The following is a 23,481-nucleotide window of genomic DNA, read 5'->3' on the forward strand; positions in this document are numbered from 1 at the left end:
AAATGATTCGATTTATACTTTTGGGCTTAGCTGCTCAGAATCTTAAAATTAGTTTATTTGTTAAGTTAAATAATATATAAATGGTAATTTTATATTTGTGTCACCTTTTTGACTTAAGAGGATTCGATACCGTGATTTTCTGTTTCTCGTCTAACACACACATGACATAGTATTTTAGACGTATTTTTTGTCAAACATATCAATTGATCTAATGAAGCGATAAGAATTCTAAAAACAGATTTGAATTCGTCTTCAAGTCTACTTGAAATCGAATTTCCCACAATTTTGATATTATCTCCCAAACTCCAGAAAAAGTCATATAAAAAAGAGTATTTGAACATTTTTGTATTTCAATTTTTGGAGAAACTAAAATCAAAAAATTAAAAATGTGGGAAATTCGATTTTAAGTAGACTTGATGACAAATTCAAATCTGTTTTCATAATTCTTATCGCTTCATTAGATCAATTGGTATGTTTGGCAAAAAACACGTCTAAAAATACTATGTCACGTGTGTGTTAGACGAAAACAGAAAATCACGGTATCGAATCCCCTTAAGGGGATAAAGAGGAGGGAGGTACTGAAATATATGCTGGGCATCAAGGCTTATAAATGTTCACCACACCACTGTCAACAATAGTTTAATCATTATTATGCAATAGCAGGTGCCATATTTTTAAGTTGGAAAATAAAAACTTATTAGTTACTTATATATATGTGATATGTCAGTAATACCATGTATTGTCATTATTGTCATAAAGAGTATAATACATAAGAAATAATAGGTACCTACTATGTAGTTAAGTGGTAAGAACGGACACCGTTCACCCGCACAACGCACATGTTGCACTTAAGCCGGGTTCACAGCCACGTCGTCCATGGTGTCATATTATACATTTCATCGTATTGGCCATTATAATCATGGTATTCTCTAACCATAATATACTTGGACCTATCTCAACTTTTGGACGACACGTCAATATAGGACATGCGTCTTATACCAGTTATAGATAAAATTATAATATTATGGTACCGCGATTGTACCTATACATATTGTACCTACGCTGCGCAGAGTACCACCTGATGGATGAAAACAAAACAAAACAAAATAATAATAACAATAATAATGATTTTAATAAAAACCCCCGTTCTCGCGACAATCGCGTGTGCACACAATAAAAAATAATAACATAATGACGTGTACTCACAACTCGTGTGTATATATTGTGTATGTTAGTGAATATATATATACAACAACGGTATACCTTCTATGGACAACAGACTCGGTCGAACGATAGAACCGATCGCGGTCGCGGTACAATAGTTCGGTAATTGTGATAAATCGCTTTTATTCATTTATTTAATTTTTCTTCTTCTTCCTCTGCCTCCGTCTACCTCTACCTACTATTCCTCAGCACATACACACGCTCGTATAAATATATATATATATATATATATACATATAATATGTGTTTTATACGTATTGCGTACACTGTTGCCGCCGATTATTCTTAATGATTTCAAATAGCCCGTAACCGAAAATCAATCACAAACACACACACACGACGTTTCGTAAACTTTGATGTCTGCGCACAACAATAATAATAGTCATCTGGGACGAAATATGTACATTATTCTATACACCGTACACGTATACACATATTCATATATATCATACCTAAGTATAATAGTATATAGTAGGTACCTATATATATATATATACCAATACGACACACCGACGTATAACACTAACACACTATATATATTCGAACATGTACCTGAGCTCCGGTGTACAATAGCAAACATACCTACTCTTCTCGTCGTGTTACCGCTGTATTATAATTATTATTATAGACTTAACGACACAGTGGTATTGTATATAATATGCGCATGCATGCGTCTACAGTTAGTCTATCGCAATTAGAAAATGTCATTGACTTGATTTATAAAATGTATAATAACTAATAACAGTTGTAAATTTAATTAAAACAATTGGGCGTATAAGTATGAATTTTAACCGAATTTATCACATTTTTACTGACCCGTCAAATCAACTCCATATATTATACCATTATATTATTGCTATATTATACTGCAATTTTTTTTTTTTTTATTAGATTCTTGTACCTATAGGTACAAATATAGCTCGACAACTATAGAGAATACTGCAGAGTTATTCAAAATGATTCATCTGTTGATTTCAGTGTAATGCGTCTAAACTCCCCACAACTCGCAATACCCCTAAAAACCCCTTAAAAAATCCAACACTTGAAACCAATACAGACTTTGGAATCACCCAATCTTACTTCAAGTGATTAATTCTTTTGGAGTTATAGGTACTAAAAATACTGTGTAATGTTTACGTACACTATTTCCTTTAAGGTATCAACCACAGGAGGAACTAAGAAATCGGTGGACGCAATTTCCACGGATATTTTAATGGAGCGAGTTTGGGATGAATTTGATAAAAATCGATAAAAATTTAAATGTTATTCTATAAACAACGGAAGTCATATAGAACATTTATAAGTACCACGTATAAGCTAAATTTAAAATACTATTATTTAATTTAATGTATCAATTATCATTCTAAATAAAAAAACTTAAAATATAGGTATAACCGTTTGAAACCGAATGGATCATTTTGAATATCCTATATAACAGTATATAATATATTATATATTGTGTTCAATTATTCCTTGTTGACAAACACTACAGTTTGCCAACGTTTTAAGTTTTTAACATTTTGTTAAACGTTTTTAAATTCATTAAGTGCCCCCCCCCCCTAAAAAAATGCTTGATTTCTTCACAAATGTTTATAATACCTATGTCTATTCTATGAGATGGTGTACATAATAACATCGATGTGGATGTAGGCTTTTTGGTTAATTCGTAGAAACATATTAACGTGATGTTTATACACCGTTTGACTATCTATATACGCGTGAATAATAATAAATCATAATAGAAAAAATAAGCTAAGAAAAAAGCCACGGAGGGAAAACACAAACTTTTCCAGTATCTTTAATTACATAATATGTATATTATAATGTTTATGTATTCTTCGTACTAGAACTCACAATCATTTTCATTTGAGTAAATAATTTCCATTGTAAAATGTACTCTAAATCTATCACACTGAAATAAAAAAAACACTGGAGAGTGGAGCTGAATGTGCGAGACTGTAAGTATTTTATAGTATACGTTTTGTCGTCTTATGAGTTATATACTTATATAGGTTCCAATATATTATACTCTACTATAAAATGTAACAGTTTTTCTATAGTGTATCACTGCCATAGACATTTAAAACAACAATAGAGTATAGATAACCGACTACGTCTTTTTTAATCAGAGCGTTGAAGTCGATAGCCTATATTATAGAGTATAGGGCAATAATTACTAGATATTAAAACTGGTAAGATAGGATAATAAATACTAATTGATTAGATTTTAAAAATGAAAAGAATAATGTAAATCTGTTACCGGTTGTAATATATTGTGAACATTTGAACAACCTTTAAGGCTAACACTTCCGCTCAACTTCCGTGATATCGTGTAACCGGAGCTAATATCTAGTTTTATGTTATTTTCCACCTGTAGTATATTATTAAATTATTCTAATTTTTAGGTTCCAAAAAAATTACCCTTGATATAAGATTATAAAATTTAAATCATATATTAAATTCATATATAAAATTAACAATATAATATGTAATTTTTGTAACTTAAAAAACCTTAATATAATTTATTTAAATGCCTAGATTCAAAAATAAACCTATATTATTTAATATACAAAATGTATGTCGTATTTCTCTACACACCCGGTGATATCGCAAGACGATGACGGATATCCTGCTGCAGGATTCCTGCACAGACAAATGAAAATAGTCATTGTAAAAAAAAACAAACAGATAGCGATATATTACATGGTGACGGTGTTTGGTTCACTTTCAAAACAAAAATGACTCACCCGACGACGTTTCTGCGAATATACAGACGCGAATGATATTATATCTCTCGCGGGGTTAGGTTTTAATAAAGTTTATCAGGGTTGCAGATTTATCGAAAACGACGACCAATTTAATTACACTCTAGTCTGATTAATCAAATACACGGAGAGTTAATGAGTTTAGCTGCGAATATAAGTATGGAAAAAATAAGTCAGCGAGGGTCTTTTGGAATTATTTCTCGTTCGAAATCCGGAACGCGCATGTAAGATAATATGGCACGTGACGTTGAATTCGCTGAAAAACTGCTCTTATAATTAACACGAAGTCGTATATAATAATAATATTATAATATTATACAAAATACATCCTATTAATTATACTACGCATTTGTACGTGTACCTATTCTCACACTCACAAAACCTCCTCTCTCCCACTCACTCCCAATCGTCTAACAGTTTTAATTGCCGTGCACCAACTCTAGTTGTTGGATTGAATCATTATGATATACGTAAATATTATTATTTATATAGGTACGTATGATTTTGTGATTCGAAGAGAATAAAACACGAACCAGCGTCATAATGTCACACATACAGACACACAGAATAATATGCTGTACACTGCTATTATATTATGGTCCGATGACGAACCAATCGTAACATTATTATAATATTTTGTTCAACAACCGTGACACGACAACGCGACAAGGATTAACTTTTTACGCGCTTTCGTAGTAATATCGTGTTTGCACACATATAATAATATATAGGTTATGCTACCTAAGTATAATATACTCTGTATTAGTTGAAGAAACTTTATTGCCGGATCGCGTCTATAAAGTAGTCGGCGACCGTGTGCCGTACCTCCATTACAATAATATAATATTATAATAATATTACGCTCTACACGTCTCAAGTAATATAATAATACCGCAACAACTTTTCAGCAGTTATATATATAATATTAAAATAGTATCGCAATTGTATATTGTATTTTTTTAAAGACCAGGTCTTAAATTGTTTTCGTCCCGGCTTGAAGTATTACATATTATAGTATCGCAACAAAATCTGCCAGTCGATGTCATGACCGAGATTAACCCCGCGTACATATATGGCAACAGGGATAATGCAGAAATATCAAAGAAATTAAATATATAATTTACAAGTAAGAGTATAAAATGTCAAATGTGCTTACATTGATAGGGTTAGAAGCTTTAAAATTAAAAGCTATCTTTATTTTTTCGTAAAGTGAATAATCGAAGGTTAGTGTGCATGTGTAATATATAATAATATGTATTATGGTATAAAACTGCAAACAAACAAAAATCGTATGTTTTGAAGCAATGTTGGCATTATACGGACTATGATTATAATTTATAAAATATAATTCAAGTATCTAGGTACATTATATCTATTAAACTTCATACATTTCAAAATACAAACATTCATTACAGAATTTACCAATGCTAATAAAGGACAGAGATTAAGAAATATTGATGTTAAGTAAATATAATCTGACAATGAAAAAATCAAGTGAAAAATTAAACATACTAAAAAACGTAAGAATGCAACTATTATTATCCATGATTAATTTTTTTCAACCATATTTATTCTTAAAAAAAATTAACAATCATTTAATATATTATATAGGTATAGTTAAAATTCAATAAATGTAAGTATAATATATATTTGATACAATTTATGAATCCGAAGTTTTATAGAATAAACAGACCTTATAAACTTTAATCATCACAGAGTAAATTCGCACTATAGGTATACATTGCTTATTCAAGGTTACGAGCATAATATATATTATTATATACATTATACATATTATATTTTATAATAATTTTCGACTTTTTAAAAAGCGCCGTTGAATATAGCACAAACAAACGAACTACAAATAAATACGTCAATCGCTTTATTATGTACTTATTCATTAAACAAAGTATCGATAATGTTTACTATACTGTTATTAAATCCTTATACGGAATTCTAATTTCGCGCGGGGAAAAGAATCGTTGGACTTGCGATTTTTGAGAAAGATTCGTGGTACGCAATAAAACGGTCCTATTCCTTATGATAAATATAAACTACGCTTTTGATGGGACATTTTTTTACACTGTCCTAAATACCGTCATCATCGTCATAATAATCATCGTCTTATTATTACCTAATAACAATTAAATAATATACAGTCGACGATAATAATAATAATAATATATTATATAGCACACGAAGACGATGATTATGATGAAGACAACGCAATCAACACTAAAACTATATATAATAAAAAATATAAAATAAATAAGTCACCTCAACCGCTTAGCTTCGTCGATGAACGGCCGTTTCTGGGGTTCAGTAAGGAGCTTCCACTCGGCGCCCAGCCGCTTGCTGATCTCTGAGTTGTGCATCTTCGGGTTTTCCTGGGCCATCTTGCGCCGCTGTCCCCTGGACCACACCATGAACGCGTTCATGGGCCGCTTGATATGCTGCTGCTGTTGCTGCTGCTGTTGTTGGACAACTGCTGCGGCTTCCTGGACGGCCGCCGCCACAGTTGTGGCTGTACCGCCGTGCTGTTGCTGGTGCTGCTGGTGCTGTTGCTGTTGGTGCTGTTGGTGCTGCTGTTGCTGCTGTTGGTGATGATGGTGCATTTGTTGTTCGTGTTGAGCTCGGTGCTGCAGGTGCTGCTGCAAGTGTTGGTGCTGCTGCTGTTGGTGCTGGTGATAGGCCGCGGCTGCGGCTGCGGCGGCGGCGGCGTGATGGTGGTTCAGCGCCGGCGACTGGTGCTGGTGCAACAGCATCGCGGCCGCGGCTGCTGCAGCCGCTGCTGCTGCGGCGGCCGCGTTGGCCGCAGTGGCCGGCGGCGTGGTGGTCTTGCCGTTGCTCATGACCTGCACCGGCCGTGAACAGCTGAGACGTCCGGCGGGTGGCAGTGAGATTCTGTGGTGACGATGCAGTGCGTGAAGAGTGCCAGCGAATCGGGCGGACGGGTTGCCGCTGAGGAGACAGTAAATGCATGCACGGCCGATCAGCAGCTGCAGTGGGCCGCGCGTCACGGTGTCCGAAATGCGTGTGCAGCACACGCGGCGGCACACGGCGGCGGTTCCAACGGCGGCGCCGGCGGTCGTCCGCGGCGCCCCGCCAATGGCGTACCGCCACCGTTCCCGCCTCTTATCGACCGCCAGCCACTTTCCCATTGGTCCGTTCGTCAACCGCCGTCGTCGTCGCCGCCGATGTCGTAGCAGTCACCGGCAATCGCCGCCGCCGCCGACGTGTTTTTCCGGCAAACTATATATGATGATGGTGATGATGATGCAACCGACACGCAACAAGTATGTGTGTGCGTGCTGCAGTGGTGCGCGAGGTTTTATTTTGTACGTAGAATAGGCAACTGCGAATTGACGGACCTAAATTTATCAGTGTTGTAGGTAGGTATAACCTGCAAGAAATAAATCAAATTCGAGTGTCATCGACTTTTCACAAAAAAATATTAGTAGTAATAGGTACCTAGTTGGCTAGTTACTATATAGTTTACTATTAATTATTATTATTAAGATGGTCTGCAGGATTTGAATGCAAAATTCATTATTTTTTGGAAAATCCCAGGCAGTGCTTTTCAAGTAAAAAATCCATTTCATAGAATTGAAAACTTAAACTTTTATTTTGCATTTTTAGCAGAGTTATGGTGTTTTTAGAACTTTTTTTATAATTTATAGAAAATGTTGTTCATTTTTAGTGCATATTAGTACATTGAAATAATTTTTAGATTAAACTCAATTGATATAACAATAATTATTCAAAAAATAGCTCAATACATTTTGTTCCAGCTATTTGTAGATCGTTCATTTATGATTCCAAAATGTATATCGATAACGTTTTTATATTATAACATCGGTATCTAAAATACAATTAACAGCTGTTGGATATAGTCCAAGACTCAAACCAGGAACAACTAATTGGTCAGTTGGTGTTACATCATAATCTCGTTTATTTCGTTTTTTTTTTTAAATCCGGGCCCTATAATTATTAGTTGCAATTAATTATTATAAGTACCTATCTATAGATGTGAGTTTTTTAGAAGATATTTACAATATAACCGCTTCCTACGACTTACTCATATAGGTACTTAAATAATATAGGGTATATACCAGATACCTATATATCTATATTATAATATATTATTACTGTGTTGTACTATGTTAATTTGGTCTGTCGTTGAACAACAGTCAATGATTCGATTTTGTGACCGTATATATATCGATTATAATATAATATATTGACACTGATTAGCCACTATAACAAGTTTTGGAGTTATAAAACTATTAAAAATTTTTTATTATGATTTCCTTTTAGGTACACCATCAGATATTTTCATATTTAGAGTATATTATATCATTCTGAGTACTAAAATGTTCCCACTTCCCAGCATGAAACAATAGGTAAAATAAAAACTTTATGAAATTGGAAAGCCGAGAGGAAATAAGTTTTTTTTAGTTTTTTTTTTGTGTCTGTCAATACATACGCCATTTAGAGCAGTAGAACTTCTTCGACTTTCTTCAACAGTACCTATCTTATTCTATGAGAAAGTGAATCTAGTTGGTGCATTCGAGAGGTCAAATTTTATAGCTAAGGATCAAAAATTTAAATCATAGATTATCGTGAATGTTTTATAACTGTATAACTATAAAATCTAAAAAATATACGGGTTTTTTTTACAGACATTTTAAATTCAAATTTGGACGAATACCCAATTACATATTAATAAACCAAGAACAACGAGTTATTTAGTTATTTAGTTATTTCGTTGTAATTTAAAAATATTATTCGTGGATATATTATGAAACTTTTAGAGTAGGTAATATATTATTATATTAATACACACAATGACATTTTAAAATGTAATTTTTTTGGCAAAAATTAATGTAACCTACTTTAGTAGATACGAATGCCTAATACTACAATTAATTAGGTACTTTAGTCTTTAATCTCAATAATATCATAAAATATACCTATACTTGGTTATATTATAGGCTGGCAGATTATCTTCACTAATCGCTTAGAATCGTTTTTCATATATTATGATTGTATATCATTGAATTCAAATTAACACAATCCATTTTTAGTGACCCATTTGTAACCTATATTGTACAGTAGAGCGACATCCACTTACCCGGTTTTTTATATTTTATTTTGTATCATACTCGCTCAAACATATTACATAAGAAACTCGCCCAAATATATTACTTTTATTTTGTGGGTAAAAAGGTAATTCGCACAAACGCATGAAACCCATACTAGAGTTTCTTAAACTGTGTTCCTCTGAGGTTCTGTGGATAACTCGAATAGGGGTTCTTTTACTCAAAAGTTCTACCATACTTTTTTATAATATTATTATAAAATTAAATTGCATAGGGGTTCCGCATCAAAAATATATATTATTGTTTGGAGTTCCATGTTTTCAAAAAGTTTACTGCTCTATACAGTAGTACATCCCGTGAGTACACAAGCTTGCGGTTAATTTCAGACTGCAGTGATGCTGCAGCAGCTCTCTATTTTTCTCTTTTTATATTTATAATACCTATTTGTATTAATTTTTTGTTCTTAATTTAATTCTTGTTTTCTATACCTACTACCTATTATATAATTGTTCATCAAATTAAGTGTATATACTAATAAAATGCGTTTATCAACTTTCAAAACAAAAATGTACTTATATTATACTGCGAATAAGATACACTTCGAAATAACTATAAAAAATTTTAAAAAACATTCACCTATAAGTACTGTACATAATATATACCAAACGTATAATAAATTTATCCAATTCCCACTGGACACCATAAAAATGTCGTCAGCAGATAGGTACATTTTAAAATTACGTTACACATACGAGAAGGTACATTAGGTGATTAATTTAGAAATCAGTCAATATATATACAAGCACATATAAGCATAATAATATTTTAACGTTCTTATTATAATATTATATATTAATATCGTTTGACGTTTCTATTTACTCTAAAATTGTTCACACTAACACCATATAAACCATTAATCGCCTCAATCCATTTATCTAAAATCTTTCTTTCAATAATACTAATACCGATTCCTCTTCCCATCACCCAAAACAAATTCGAGCGTTTGATATCCTAAAGTTTAAGACATAAACAATTAGATTAAAAATTAAGTCGATCAAGTTGAAGTAAATATATAGGTTCTATACATTACTATATATAATTACATCCATCAGGTAGTTTGTATTCATGTATAATATATTAACAACATCCAATTTACTTAAATACCTAATATATAATTGTCAATATTTTTGTACTTATTTTTTCAATTTGTAAATGAACTTCAGATTTTTTAGTGAAAAAATCATTATGTTAACTTTCATTCTATATACACGTTTATATTCCAATTTCAATAAATTATACCCATAATTATATATACGCACACGCTACACATTATCTCTTTATATTATATAATATAGGTTTACAAATTGATCTTTTTAGATTAAAAATAAAATGTTAATACGCTATATAAAATTTAAACGTTAGGCATTGTAGTAGGTATGTATAGAGCAATATTATGACATCGACATAATCAAATTATCTCGTAAATATAATATATTTCATTATCAGAGACTAATATAATAATCGACATACACTGTTACAACAAACCGCGATGCGGACGTCAATTGCACCTATAGGTATCCCTTCGGCACGTGCTACATTATTTTTATCAAGCTTTTAAATCTCATCTGCAGAGTTAGTACAAATGGATTGCGTTTGATTATTTATCATGCCGTTATAATCGTGATTCGTGAACGCAAGACATCAATTATAATAATATAATACAGTATTAATATAATCTAATTGTTTAATAATACGCTACACTTAGGGCGGCCAGTTTGCGGTTTATCGCTCCACTCAAAATCCAAAAATAATAATAACCTTTTTTGTATCAGATCAATACCTTAATAAATTCAAAAACTATAATGTTGTATGAACTTGTAAGTTATAAATATTTTATAAAAACTTTTAAATAATTTAATTTGCTTACATTGTATACAATCACATGGTATACAATTCAAAGAGTACCTAATACTTTCCGCGCACCCGTCATTCTTTATGTATGTACTTAATATAATAGCTTTAATTTGTATGAATATTTAAATATATAGATCGCTAACAAGACATTTCTGAATACAAACGTGTAGGATGCACAAAACAAATTTTTAAAAGTGAACGAGGTAGCGATGACAGCCTGACACAATGATATTTTGTAAATACAATACTCCGGATGATGCAGATAATAGGAATACAATAAAGGGTAATGTACCACGTTTATTAACAACAATAGCAGCAGTCTACACGTCTATTAAAATATATTTTTTACGTTAACTTAATCAGAAAAGTTTGGTTCACTTCAGTTTCTTTGCGATCACAAACCCAAAATAATTCGAATGGACACAACTTAAAAACATTTAGCTTATTCTATTAATTATTTTAATAATATGTAGTATTATTATATCCTTATCCTTATTCAAGACTCTTAAGCCAAATGTCTTAATACTAATTTTAAAACAACAATGCGGTGCGATGATAGTACTATAGCTAGTGATGCGATGATACATCTGAAAATATTTAAATTTGTTATGATCGTTATTCGATTTCTTTTTAAAATTTCAATTTGTAAATTATGATCCCCTTAAGTTTGATTTAAACATGTTAAAAATTAAGAACAATTAGTGGATTAAACGGAATTGAAAACAAAATTAAAAAAAGGTGGGTAAGTGGATGTCGCTCTGCTGTACAGTAGGTTACAAGTGAGTCACTGTATAATGGATAGTATTAAATTTAAATTCAATGATATAATATCACAGTATAAGAAAAACGATTCTGAGCGGAGACGGTTTGCCAGTCTAGGTATTAGACATACCTATTATAGGTATACTTATCTATAGTATCTATACTTATCTATAATATCAATAATAAATTCCAAATTAATCATATCACAATATCCATTAGGTAACGCGTTATACATCAACAACAAACCGTGGTACTATCATACATATATAATAGTATACTTTAGAAGTTTCAAGTACCCACAAATAATATTATACAATCACAACAAAATATCTAAAATAGTTATTCCAGGTTTTTTAATATGTAATTTCGTCTAAATTTGAACTTAAAATTACTATAAAAATAAACTGTGCTTATGTATTTCTTAGAATTTTTGGTAACAGAATTAAATATTTACGTGGAATCTTGTTTTAAATTTTCAAACCTTAGATATAAAAGTTGAACATTTTATAAATTTTTAACTACAAAATAATTATTCAATTTTAAATTTGGTAAATTTTGTCAAGATTTTAACTTCAAATGCTTATAAAAAAAAAATTGTGCCTATGTATTTGTAATATTTTTCAACTGATATTGTAACAATATATCAGGAGCTTTGTATTAAATTTTTACACTTTTTGGCCCAACAGATAAAACTTAATTGATATTTATAGAAAAAAAACTAAAAAAATTGAAAACTGAAAATGTCCGTAAACAGCTCAAAAAGAGTCAAATTATTTTCAAAATTTTATCGTATATAGAAAATGCTAATATAAACATTCAATGAAATTTTCAAGTTTCTACAGTCATTCGTTTTTTAATACAACAAAATAAGAAAAATCGTTACGTAAGAAATCGAGTAAATACCAAATGTTGTAAAAATATGAATTTCAAACGTTCATAAAAATTTAATTTGAGTTTCTTATAGACATTTTTTATTTTTTTGATAAAGGTAGATTATCCTATAAGGAATCTTGTATTACATTTAAAATCTTAGTTCTAAAAAGAAAAATTTTTACGAATTATAAACTCAAAATAATTAGGTAATTCTCGTGATTTTTCCATATTTTGTCAATTTTTAAACTTTAAATGCTAATAAAAAAAAACTGTGACTAAGGATTTTTAATATTTTTCAAATGTCATTGTAATAATATAGTAGGAGCCTTGTATTACATTTTCAAGTATTTTTACTCAACAAATAAAGTTTTAAATACATTCATAGAAAAAAAAACTAATTAAATTGGAAACTGAAATTGTCCGTAAACAGCTCAAAACAAATCAAAATATTTTTAAAATTTTATCAATTTTATCAATTTTATCCCCCCCCCCCCCGTGTAACGGCCTGTAATATCTAGTATAACTTTTCTTACAGTTTTTTCTTCATTAATTGAAAAATTATTTGATATTACATTGGGAAAAAGATAGATAAGAATTTTAAATATTAATAACAATTATTATTATTAGAAGCCGTTTTTCACAAGTTTTACTTATAGATACAATATTTAAGAGATTATAAAATAAAAATAAAAAGGTGGGCAGGTGGGTGTCACCCTGCGGTACAGTAGGTTACAAGTGGATCACTGTAACGGATTGTGTTAAATTCCAAGTTGAAGAAAATCCAAGCACTTTTACTGTCCTAAAAGGTGATGACAGATACAAAAAAAAAAAAAAAAAACACACATCATTGTAAAATCAATACATTCATCGTTCCACTCAGAATCTAAAATGATACCTATAATGAGTGATCTCATCACAACTTCATAATTAAATTAAATACTTGTCAGATTTCTTACTGCATTACTATCTTCGTGAGGGTTCAGCCCGGGATCTCTATTACTTACCGGAACACACACGTTTTAATGATGAATACCGGTAAACACTAAAATAATTACTTATAGAATTTCCTATATTGAACTACTTAAAAGCGGTAGGTATCAAATTGATTGATTGCAAAACATTGATTTCTGGTTAGATTCGTTTAACACTCACATATGCATCAAATGTCTGTTCAAATTTCTAGAATGTGCTAACTTAAATTAACCAACTGAATTTTCAATCTAGTTTAAGCCAATAGGTACGACTTGATTAGAAAATAATTATTTAAAAGTTATGGAATTATGTCCTATTATTTAAATTATGTCTTACAATTATGTAAGACTACGTTAAAGCATCTAACTATATGTAGTATGGCCGTATGCAACCCGAAGCTGCACTATATGCATCTTGACGCGAAGATAGCTTATTAATTAGTGTTTAAGACTCTACTCGTCACCCAATTGACTTTACAGTGAATATACAATATATAATATACGTTTTTTTAAACGTATTATAACACCACAAAGCAGACATTGGAAGGAAATCTGAAACGAGTTACACGTGTTGTTGATCGGTTGATATTATGTACGGAAAAATGAAAATAGAATGAATAAAAAAAGGGAGTAAAATGACGCGTATAGGGTGTCGAGAGGGTGACGAAATACTTAGTAGACCCTCCTAATAATCACATTCACGGGCCCTCCAAGACTCTTAAATAAAGTGTCTGCCTACTCGCATCTGTATATTTTCATTGCATGCATTGTAGTTGTATTTTTAATCTGATTTCTGACAGTTAAATATTGTTATTCAAAACAGTCGCCAATCTATTGTGTCACTTAAATAATCACATGGATAAGAGTGTTATAATTACAACTATGAATAGGTGTTGTAATGTACCGATCGATGGTTAATATTTATTACATTCAGGTGAATTGACGATGTTAGTTTTGGGAATAATATAATCAAAAACCCTCCAAATATTTAAAAATATAAATTAATAAGGTATACAACATGCCACACATGTACGAATGGCTACGAAAAAAAAACGAAGATTTTAAACAATACCTTTTTAATTTCACTAAAAAAAAAATCAAATTTTACGTAGGTCAATTGTTTGTTGTATAAATACTATTATATTACATGATATATTAAAGCTGATCCATAAGCGTCACAGAATTACGCCGTCTAAAAATTCAATATTCAATCATATTACGATGCAAGGAAATTTTATTTTATTGAAAAATTCTGCTTATACAAATGTAAATAGATTCTCTGTGAAAAATAATATTATAAACATTTATTTGGACATTTTTTCAAAGAACGCGATAATCGTTAACTGTCGTTCGGTCGCATCGGCGTAGAAATATATGGAATTAATAATACACAAAGTATAAAGATAACAAGACAGTTTGAAATCGTACGAAAATGACAACATAATAATACATAAGAACGTTTGATGCGAGTGTGGTCAATCACACGAAAGCTAGAGCACTCAGCAACTAATCCTGTTGATGTCGTCCGAATCCCAAAAGGGGTACCTACGTCAGATTTTCGAAAAACAATCAACCAAAAAAAATATTTTATTATTTTTGGCAAGATCAGATAATCCAAAAATGGTCAAGATTTAATTAGGTCTGCGTAAAATCGGTTCATCGTTTTTTTTCCACTCGTCTATAAAATATATTGGGATTCACTTCACGCTTCATGTACCGACGACCGCACGCGTGTGCGTGCACCACAAGGTGCATTAGCTACCCGAATGTGAGAATTAATCCACCCAAGCAGGTTCTGTGTGAAAAAAAAATGTTTTAATCAGTAGACTCAAGTCTAGAATTCTATAGTATTTACTGTATAGTGTATAATATTCCATATCCACAAGACTAAAAAATAAGATAAATCAAAAGTTAATATTATATATATTATTGTAGAATAACAAAAAAAAGTGAATGCGTGGTGTCCAATCCCTTCCACAACATTAAATCACGTTTGCGTATAGGTATACTCGCGGACAGAGATAATGAGCTATCCCGTTTTGGTATTTTCGGCATGTGTTGGTACCATGTGCAATACATGGACATTGGATATATTACATAGTATTACGTAATATATATATAAAATATATACGTATAGGTTGTTGGTTGCAGACTGTAGCAGTACACGGGCCCCGGCGCAAATCCAATATAAAACCGACACAATGAAAACAGAAAAAAAAAGAGCCGACTACGACGAGTGCTGCTGGAAGCAGTGTTTTCGGCCGATACTGTGTACATAACAGTATATATTATTATTATTATTATTATGTGCGCGTGTAGGCGGCGGGTTAATAGTCGCCCGCGTAAAGGGGACTTTTTCACACAAAAGGGGTTAAATCTGATGGCCGGCCAAATTGATACCAAAATCCTCTTCATTGTTTCTTTCATCAAGTCTCTATTCATGCGGCACGTGCGTGCGTGTGCGTGCCGGCGGCTCATCTGTGTACACAAACACACACACACACACACACATCGTCCCTACCACCCTCTCCAAAAACAAGCTGATTCGTGTGCGTGAGTGTCGTCACGGATGTGAGGACATTGCTCGTGTGTGTGTGTAGAGAGAACTTTTAACCCGACTTTAAGCGACCGACAAACCGCGATCGGCGACGACGCGTTTTGTCCGGAAGATCGTTTTGCGGGGACGTTCTCTTCGAGTATACGTATAACATATTAGGTACTCTAATACACTCATCAAATGACGGCCCGAGGACTAATATATATTATCCGACACAGTGACACGCAAACAAGAAATTAATTTTTTTATTATTATTTTTGGCGATAAATTAAATGACATTTTCATTAATTTAAATTTAATTTATTGATTTTGCCTTTATTTTATTTGGGTTAACATAATATTGTATATCAAATATATCAGAGGCGGTGTACGATGTACGATAATACAATGTACAAAAAATGGTGTTGCTTAAATATTCCCATTTTATCATAAATTATTTTCCTAATTATTTTGAAAAGTACTGTGAATTTTCTCATTTAACCCTCCACCCCGCCCACAAATACAAACTATATCCAATTTTTTACCAAACACTAAATATTTGAAATTAAAGCATTTTTTCTGGTTTAAAAATCAAAAATCATTGTAAAGCTTGCATCGGTCCGCACAAAATCTAAAATTGACTTTGTAATAACGCAATGACGACCGCAAAGCTACTCTGCCGATTTACGTTGTTTATGTTTGTCAAAATAAATAGTAGCAGTACTGTCTATTGACATTGCTCATAATATAAAAGTATTGAGTAATAATATAGAAGTAGGTATATTTCATATGTTCATAATAAATTACATGTAATATTTTATAGAATTCCGATAATGAAAAAGGATCAACAAATAACAATTTCCTCACTATTATCCAGTGATCTGTAATAAAAATTTTTTTTTAATATTTTCATCAGACATTTATTAATTAGGTATTTTTTTTAATGAAATGATATAAATTAATAATATCATATATTTGCGATGATTTTGTAAGAAATCAGTTCAAAATTCAAATTCATCTCTCGTATTACCGTTTTGTTTTTCGTATCCAATAATTATAATTTAATTAACATTTTACATATCATGCAATAAAGCGAGTTCTCCGGTTTATGGTTTGGTTGTATAGGCATTTCAGCATTTGGTTGATAAAATGGAATTCCCACGCCACCCCTTAGCTGTAGGCCCAAATGAAAGCGTTTAAAATATTTATTTTTGTCAGAAAAAATATAAAATATTTTTGTGTAGTAATTGACGATTGTCCTATTTAAAAAAAAATACATCAACATCATTTATTATTTTTATTTTTGAGGGTAATCAATAAGTTATCTCAACAAAAAATTACTTACATAAATTATTTTGAACACAAAGTACCTAGATATTTCATTTTCTCGCTCCTCAATGCGCACACAGTAGTTAACCTAAATATTTAGTAAAGAATATTTTGATTGCGCGACAATATTGAAATTGAAAATCATGTTTTATAAAAACACTATTATAGTAGAATATGGTGTGTAGGAATTATTGTCGCGGCTGATTAGGACGATGATGACGCGCGAGCACGAGGAATCGTCGCCGCAGCGTTGCTTTCTTTTCATCAAATTCAAGTGTCCGTTTAATTGAATTGCCACCGAGCTGTGTATCTCGTCGTCGTCTGCGGTGTCGTCGACATAAGCACAATAAAGGCGCGTAAAACCCACTGCCGCTGGACGACAATAATAATATTGTACAAACAATTACTATAATATAACAACTACTACAAGTGTTTGGTGGTCGTGTTTTTACCGCGTGCCTTGTATAGTTGTGTTTGCGGCGGCGACTCGATCGCGCCCTGTAAATAACAATGGTATAATAATACAAAACTGCGATGAGCGGCTCAGTCCGCCTTTATCGACTGCAACTGCTGGCACATCACAAAACCACTGTTGTACTGTCATACTATCGTGACGCGAACATTGAAAGACTAGTATCCGAATGATTGTATACATATAACATATTGTTGCTTACACAATATAATATATAGACAACCTGATAACTCCAAAAAAGCTTAACGTAATATAATAGTAATATATTTCAATAAGCCGGGTGGATTATTTTCAATTTTGCTAGATTAACATCCATGTCCGTCAAGTTGGCACCGGCATATTTTGTTATCTTGACGGACATTTAATATCCAATTAAATAGAATATTCAGATTCACGTAACAAAAACGATCTATGTATTTGTATCATAGGTTACCAAAGGTCACCACTTTATAAAAAGCCTAAAAAAGTATCTAATTAAGAATATACCAGGCGTGGACTAGTTAACATCATCTACCCCGCGTAATTTTGTTTTATACTATTTATTAAATACTAAATTGCTGTTACAAAATTAGGTACCTTATTATTCATATCTATTGCGAAGGTTTTTATTAATATTACCAACCCGACCCGTAATACAATATAGATAGGTAATAAGTAATAACTAATAAGGTTATTTACGATTTACCACGGGATATACGCAGTAATAATTTGTCGAACAATATTAATTAGAAAAAGGTATCAGACTAGATAATAATCACACTGTGTGGTTTTTCTTCCAGTGAATGCAGTAAATAAGTTCCATCAAACTCTTATCTCTCACTTTCTATATCTCTCTATATTAGACATCTCTCATACACCCATGTATATGTAACACCGTCAATGCGCGAAACCATTATTTATATAAATATTATATAATTGTAGGTTGTAGCTATAGTAATTAGTAAGTAAATGTAAAGAAGATTTGTAAAATAAAAATACAGCCTTAGTAAAATAGTTTACTTCATCAACAAAATGAAAGCGTCCGGAAAGCTACCGCCAAAAGTTGTCACCGCGAGCAATTCTTTAAATTTCTGACTAGGTTATGCATAACCCCTTAGTAGGAAATCAATTATGTGGGAGAGGCTAACATTTTTACAATGGATATCAGTACAAAAAAGTAGTTTGGTCGAAAGTATTGTTTCGATCGAAAATCAATTGTTATAGGTAATTTTATAACAGATGATATTGCAAAAAAATGTTATACTTAAATACTTACATCACTTTCAATTATTAAATTACCAACATAACAGCTAGTAAAGAAACCAAACGTAGTCAGACTTTTAGGTCTAAATTGCATAAAATACACACTGCCTTTAATCCCCATAATAACAATATAATAATCGTGTGACATTGAATGCGTATGGATACTTACGCGATACACACTGGTAATCGATGTTTTTCGTAATAGGTCATCGTGTCTGCAGACGCGCCCTATTTCGTATTGCGCATTGTTGTTGTGCGACACAGAACTCAAACCGAAATGACAAATGTGAAGAGCGAAACCACTGGTGCTTGTAAACTATAATAATATAGTATTGTACGATGGACGGACGCGCGGAAATGGCAGCGGCGAACGTTTGGACTGACATAACGCACTCGACGTCGCCCTCGGCGATCTCCCTGTATATTATATGCGGGCAATATACACAACACTGTGTCTATATAAAGTATAATTCGACGGTAGAAAGGCCAAGTGATGTAACCCATGTGAACAATGCAATTTATCAAGAAATACCAAAATATGTTAATTGTTTCGTTAAAAAAAATTTAAGGTGTTGCATTTTTTATTCAAATTTTTTACAAAAAAAATTATTTGAAGGTTACGTTACGTATTGTGAAAAACGTGTTTTTATCAGTGTTTATCATTCAAGAAGTTAAAATCTCTATATTTTGACGGTGTGTTTATACCTATAAAAATAATACATACCGAATTTTTAGGTTTTTACTTGTATTTATTGAGTTTAATATATTATAATATATGCATGCAGCATTTAAGAAACTCAACGATGGTCGGTATTTGATAACTATTTTTTATCCAAAAGAAGACTTCCTCAGGCCACATACAACTTCGATTATTTATTTTATTTCAAATAGCGGTAAGTATACCTAATATAATAATTTATAAAAATAGGCTTAACATTTTGTTATTTTTGAAGACATCCGATAAAGTTTGAGATTAAAATATTGAAAGACAGAGTTTAATGCGGCCTATAGAATATTACCATTATTAATTAAAAAAAATATATTATCAAATTTGGCTGATTCTACAGATCAAGATCTTTATTTCCGTAGTGCATATTTTTGTGGACAACATTACATTGGCATCGGGCGTCTTAATAACATGTAATATCGAGGGTAATATTATGATATATTTTACTTACATAATTAAATAATAGAAAACCTTTAATAGAATTACTCGTCTAACAAAAAAATTATATGAATGCATATTTTGTGCTTTAGTATTATAAATATTATATTAATAAGAGGATATTTTTCATAGAGCATAATATCAGCATCATATTTTAAACTTTTAAGAATCTTTATGAAATTTGCTCGTTATATTATTTAGCTTTCTACCGACGATATCATAATAGCTGCTGCGTTTAGTCGATGGACTAGATAATATGATAATCGACTGTTGTCTAATCGATCATATTCTAGTATTCTACGGACTACGTCAGCAAAATAATTTATTTTAAGAAGAAAAGTGTCGAAGAAAAATCAGATGTACGCGAGGATGTACGTTATACAAGTAGTATATATATAGGTAGTAGAATAATATTTAATATACCGTCATGTACGGCAGTCGTGTCATTGACAATCGCCACATAGCTGTAGCGCATTATACAGTCGAAGCAAATATTGTCCCTACTCCCTGCACAACGTGGGCGGTGGAAGGGGATCAAAATGTGGGGAGGACGCGGATGTGATATTATATGATTGAGTTAAGCGAGGTACGAACGGCGCGGGCGTCCCCAAGAACACTTTTAAGTTTTAACACATATAGTACCTATTTTAGAATATCGACAATAATTTATTAGCGTCGTTTATGTGGTTGACTGTAGACTGTAGTACTGTACAACATTTTAAGACACCTTATTGTTAATAATTATTATATACAGAGTGTTTCAACAGTTTATTTCTCCGACCTGTCTAATACCTAGGATAGGTACCTATTCTCCCAGTGGCAGCCTGTGGCTAAAGGCACACGTAAAAATAAAATGATTAATAAAGAACTTTAATCAAATTAAATCATAATATTATGTTGTCAGTCGTATAGTCGATATACCAGACAAATCACAAATTGAGTGGCCCAGGAGTGGCCACTACGTATGCTATGTCAGCATCTAGAAAACGCTGACAAATCCACCACCTTGCATCGCTTGCCAGCGGTGGATCAGGGCAATATAGCAGGCGTGGAGAGGCTCTTCGGAAAACCCCTCAAAAGCCTGGACCGTCCGGACTTGCTGTGTGGACCTAGGTAGGAAGACCTACCGCCCGACCACTGCCCTGCAAGAACTGTTGTTCAGTACCGGGCTAAATCGCTGTTGGACGAATTCTATACCTATACTATGGTTGAAACCGTCATGAGTGAGAATTAAGGCCTGGAGAGGGAAAAATGGTGCAGCGTCATCCAGGAAGTCGAACGGGGTTTCTTTGTTGTTTACTTTATTACGCTTTATTACAATATCATATATATATATTATGTCGCATCCATATCGCGTTATTGTATACATTTCACAAAATGGAAGTAATGGAACCGCGGTTTCTCCGCTTCACGTAATTACACAATATAGATTATATTTCGTGAAATTGATACCTAAACCGTCATCAACAGAACTTGTTCCGTCATTTGAATGTCCATATGTATATAACAAAAATTAAAAAAACTTTAATTTTAGATTCTAAATGGAGCGAAGAATGTATTGATTTTACAATGATGTGTATTTTTTTTTTAGATTACCTAGAGTTAAAATTGAATTCAATGATATAATATTATCAGGCACGTAACAAAAAAACATCGTTGGGGGGGTTCAAAGTAGATGTTGGGAGGTTCTTAATATATATACAGAGTGATCCATTTAACGTAAGACACTTATTATACGAAAATTAGATGGTTAAAGTGTCTTACTTTAAATGGATTTCCTGTATATAAATAAATTACATAGCTACTTTCAGGAGGGTTAACCCCCAACCCCTGCCCCCTGTATACGTGCTTGATTGTATACGAAAAACGATTCTAAGCGCAGGTGGTCAGTCATATAATATATTAATAAGTATTTTCAATGGTATTATTTTAAATAAATATTTACGCGAAACCTTCTTTTAAATTTTCGATCCTAAATTATAAATTTTGAACTTTTTATACATTTTTAACTATAAATTAATTTTTTAATTTTGATAAATTTTGTCAAATTTCCAAATGTATATGCTTAAAAAAAAATGTGTGCCTATTATATTTTTAATATTTTTAAACTGTTATATACACAAAATATATCAGGAGCCTTGTATTAAGTATGTAAATATATTGAAAATTGTATCAAGTATAGGAATTGATAAACTAAACATATGGTGTAAATTATATGTATCAACGGTTATTCGTTTATGAATTACAGAAAAAAAAGAAAATCGCTACATGAAAAATCGAGAGAATATCCAATCTTGTAAAAATTTGAACTAACTTCAAACGTTAATAAAAATTTAATTTGCCTTCCATGTAGACATTTTTTTTTTTTTTTTGATAAAGTTTGACAAACTTAGATATCTAGGCAGACAAATCTTGAATTACATTTTCAAATTTTAAATTTAAAAATAAAAAAATTTATGAATTTTTTTTTTTTCCAACTCAAAATAATTTTTACTTAAAATGCTTATAAAAAAATTGTGACTATGCAGTATGCACCTACTTTTAAAAATTTTCAACTGTCACTTTAACAACTTATCAAGAACCTTGTATTAAATTTTCAAGCTTTTTTACCCAACGAATAAAATTTAATTGATATTTATAGAACAAAAAAACTAAAAATATTAGAATCTGAAAATGTCCGTAAACCACTCAAAACAAGATAAAAAATTTTACCGTGTATAGAAAATGAAACATAAACATTCAGAAAGTTACTTATTTAGAGTTACACCAAAAACCAAAATCGATTTTGTTGATTTGGTCTAAAACCGATTTTGCGAACAGATTAAATTTTTGCTTGTTTTTCCCAGCACTTTTTAAAACTATTGAGAAACCTCCCGAAACACCAACTAGATTCATTTTTCCATTGAACAAGATACTGTTGAAGAAAATCGAAGTAGTGTTACTGCCCCAAAACGTGGTGATAGACACAAAAAAATTTTTTTTTTAAAACCACATAATTGTAAAACAATACATTCATCGCTCCGCTCAGAATCTAAAATTTATTATTTTAATTTTTGCAATTAGAATTTCCCTTGACGGAACAAGTTCCGTTGATGACGGTTTAGGTATCCATTTTACGAAATATAA

General features: G+C 31.6%; 1 protein-coding gene across 2 annotated transcripts in view; it reads right to left on the reverse strand.

Moving 5' to 3' along the window:
* LOC100165687 (transcription factor SOX-2-like) overlaps positions 1-23,481 on the reverse strand; it is a 34,870-nt gene that overhangs the window by 7,694 nt on the left and 3,695 nt on the right. The window contains exons 1-2 of one of the 2 annotated variants that reach the window (XM_016802409.2): positions 19,360-19,474; positions 6,267-7,392 (exon numbers count right to left, since the gene is read on the reverse strand). In XM_016802409.2, the coding sequence (XP_016657898.1) occupies positions 6,267-7,150 (884 nt within the window). In that variant the 5' untranslated portion in view covers positions 7,151-7,392; positions 19,360-19,474. Of the gene's footprint in view, positions 1-6,266; positions 7,393-19,359; positions 19,475-23,481 lie in introns of those variants that run through there. The other variant, XM_008182342.3, reaches the window with a different exon arrangement.

The sequence above is a fragment of the Acyrthosiphon pisum genome, chromosome X (genome assembly GCF_005508785.2).
Source record: "Acyrthosiphon pisum isolate AL4f chromosome X, pea_aphid_22Mar2018_4r6ur, whole genome shotgun sequence".
In the NCBI taxonomy this organism is placed as follows: Eukaryota; Metazoa; Arthropoda; class Insecta; order Hemiptera; family Aphididae; genus Acyrthosiphon; species Acyrthosiphon pisum.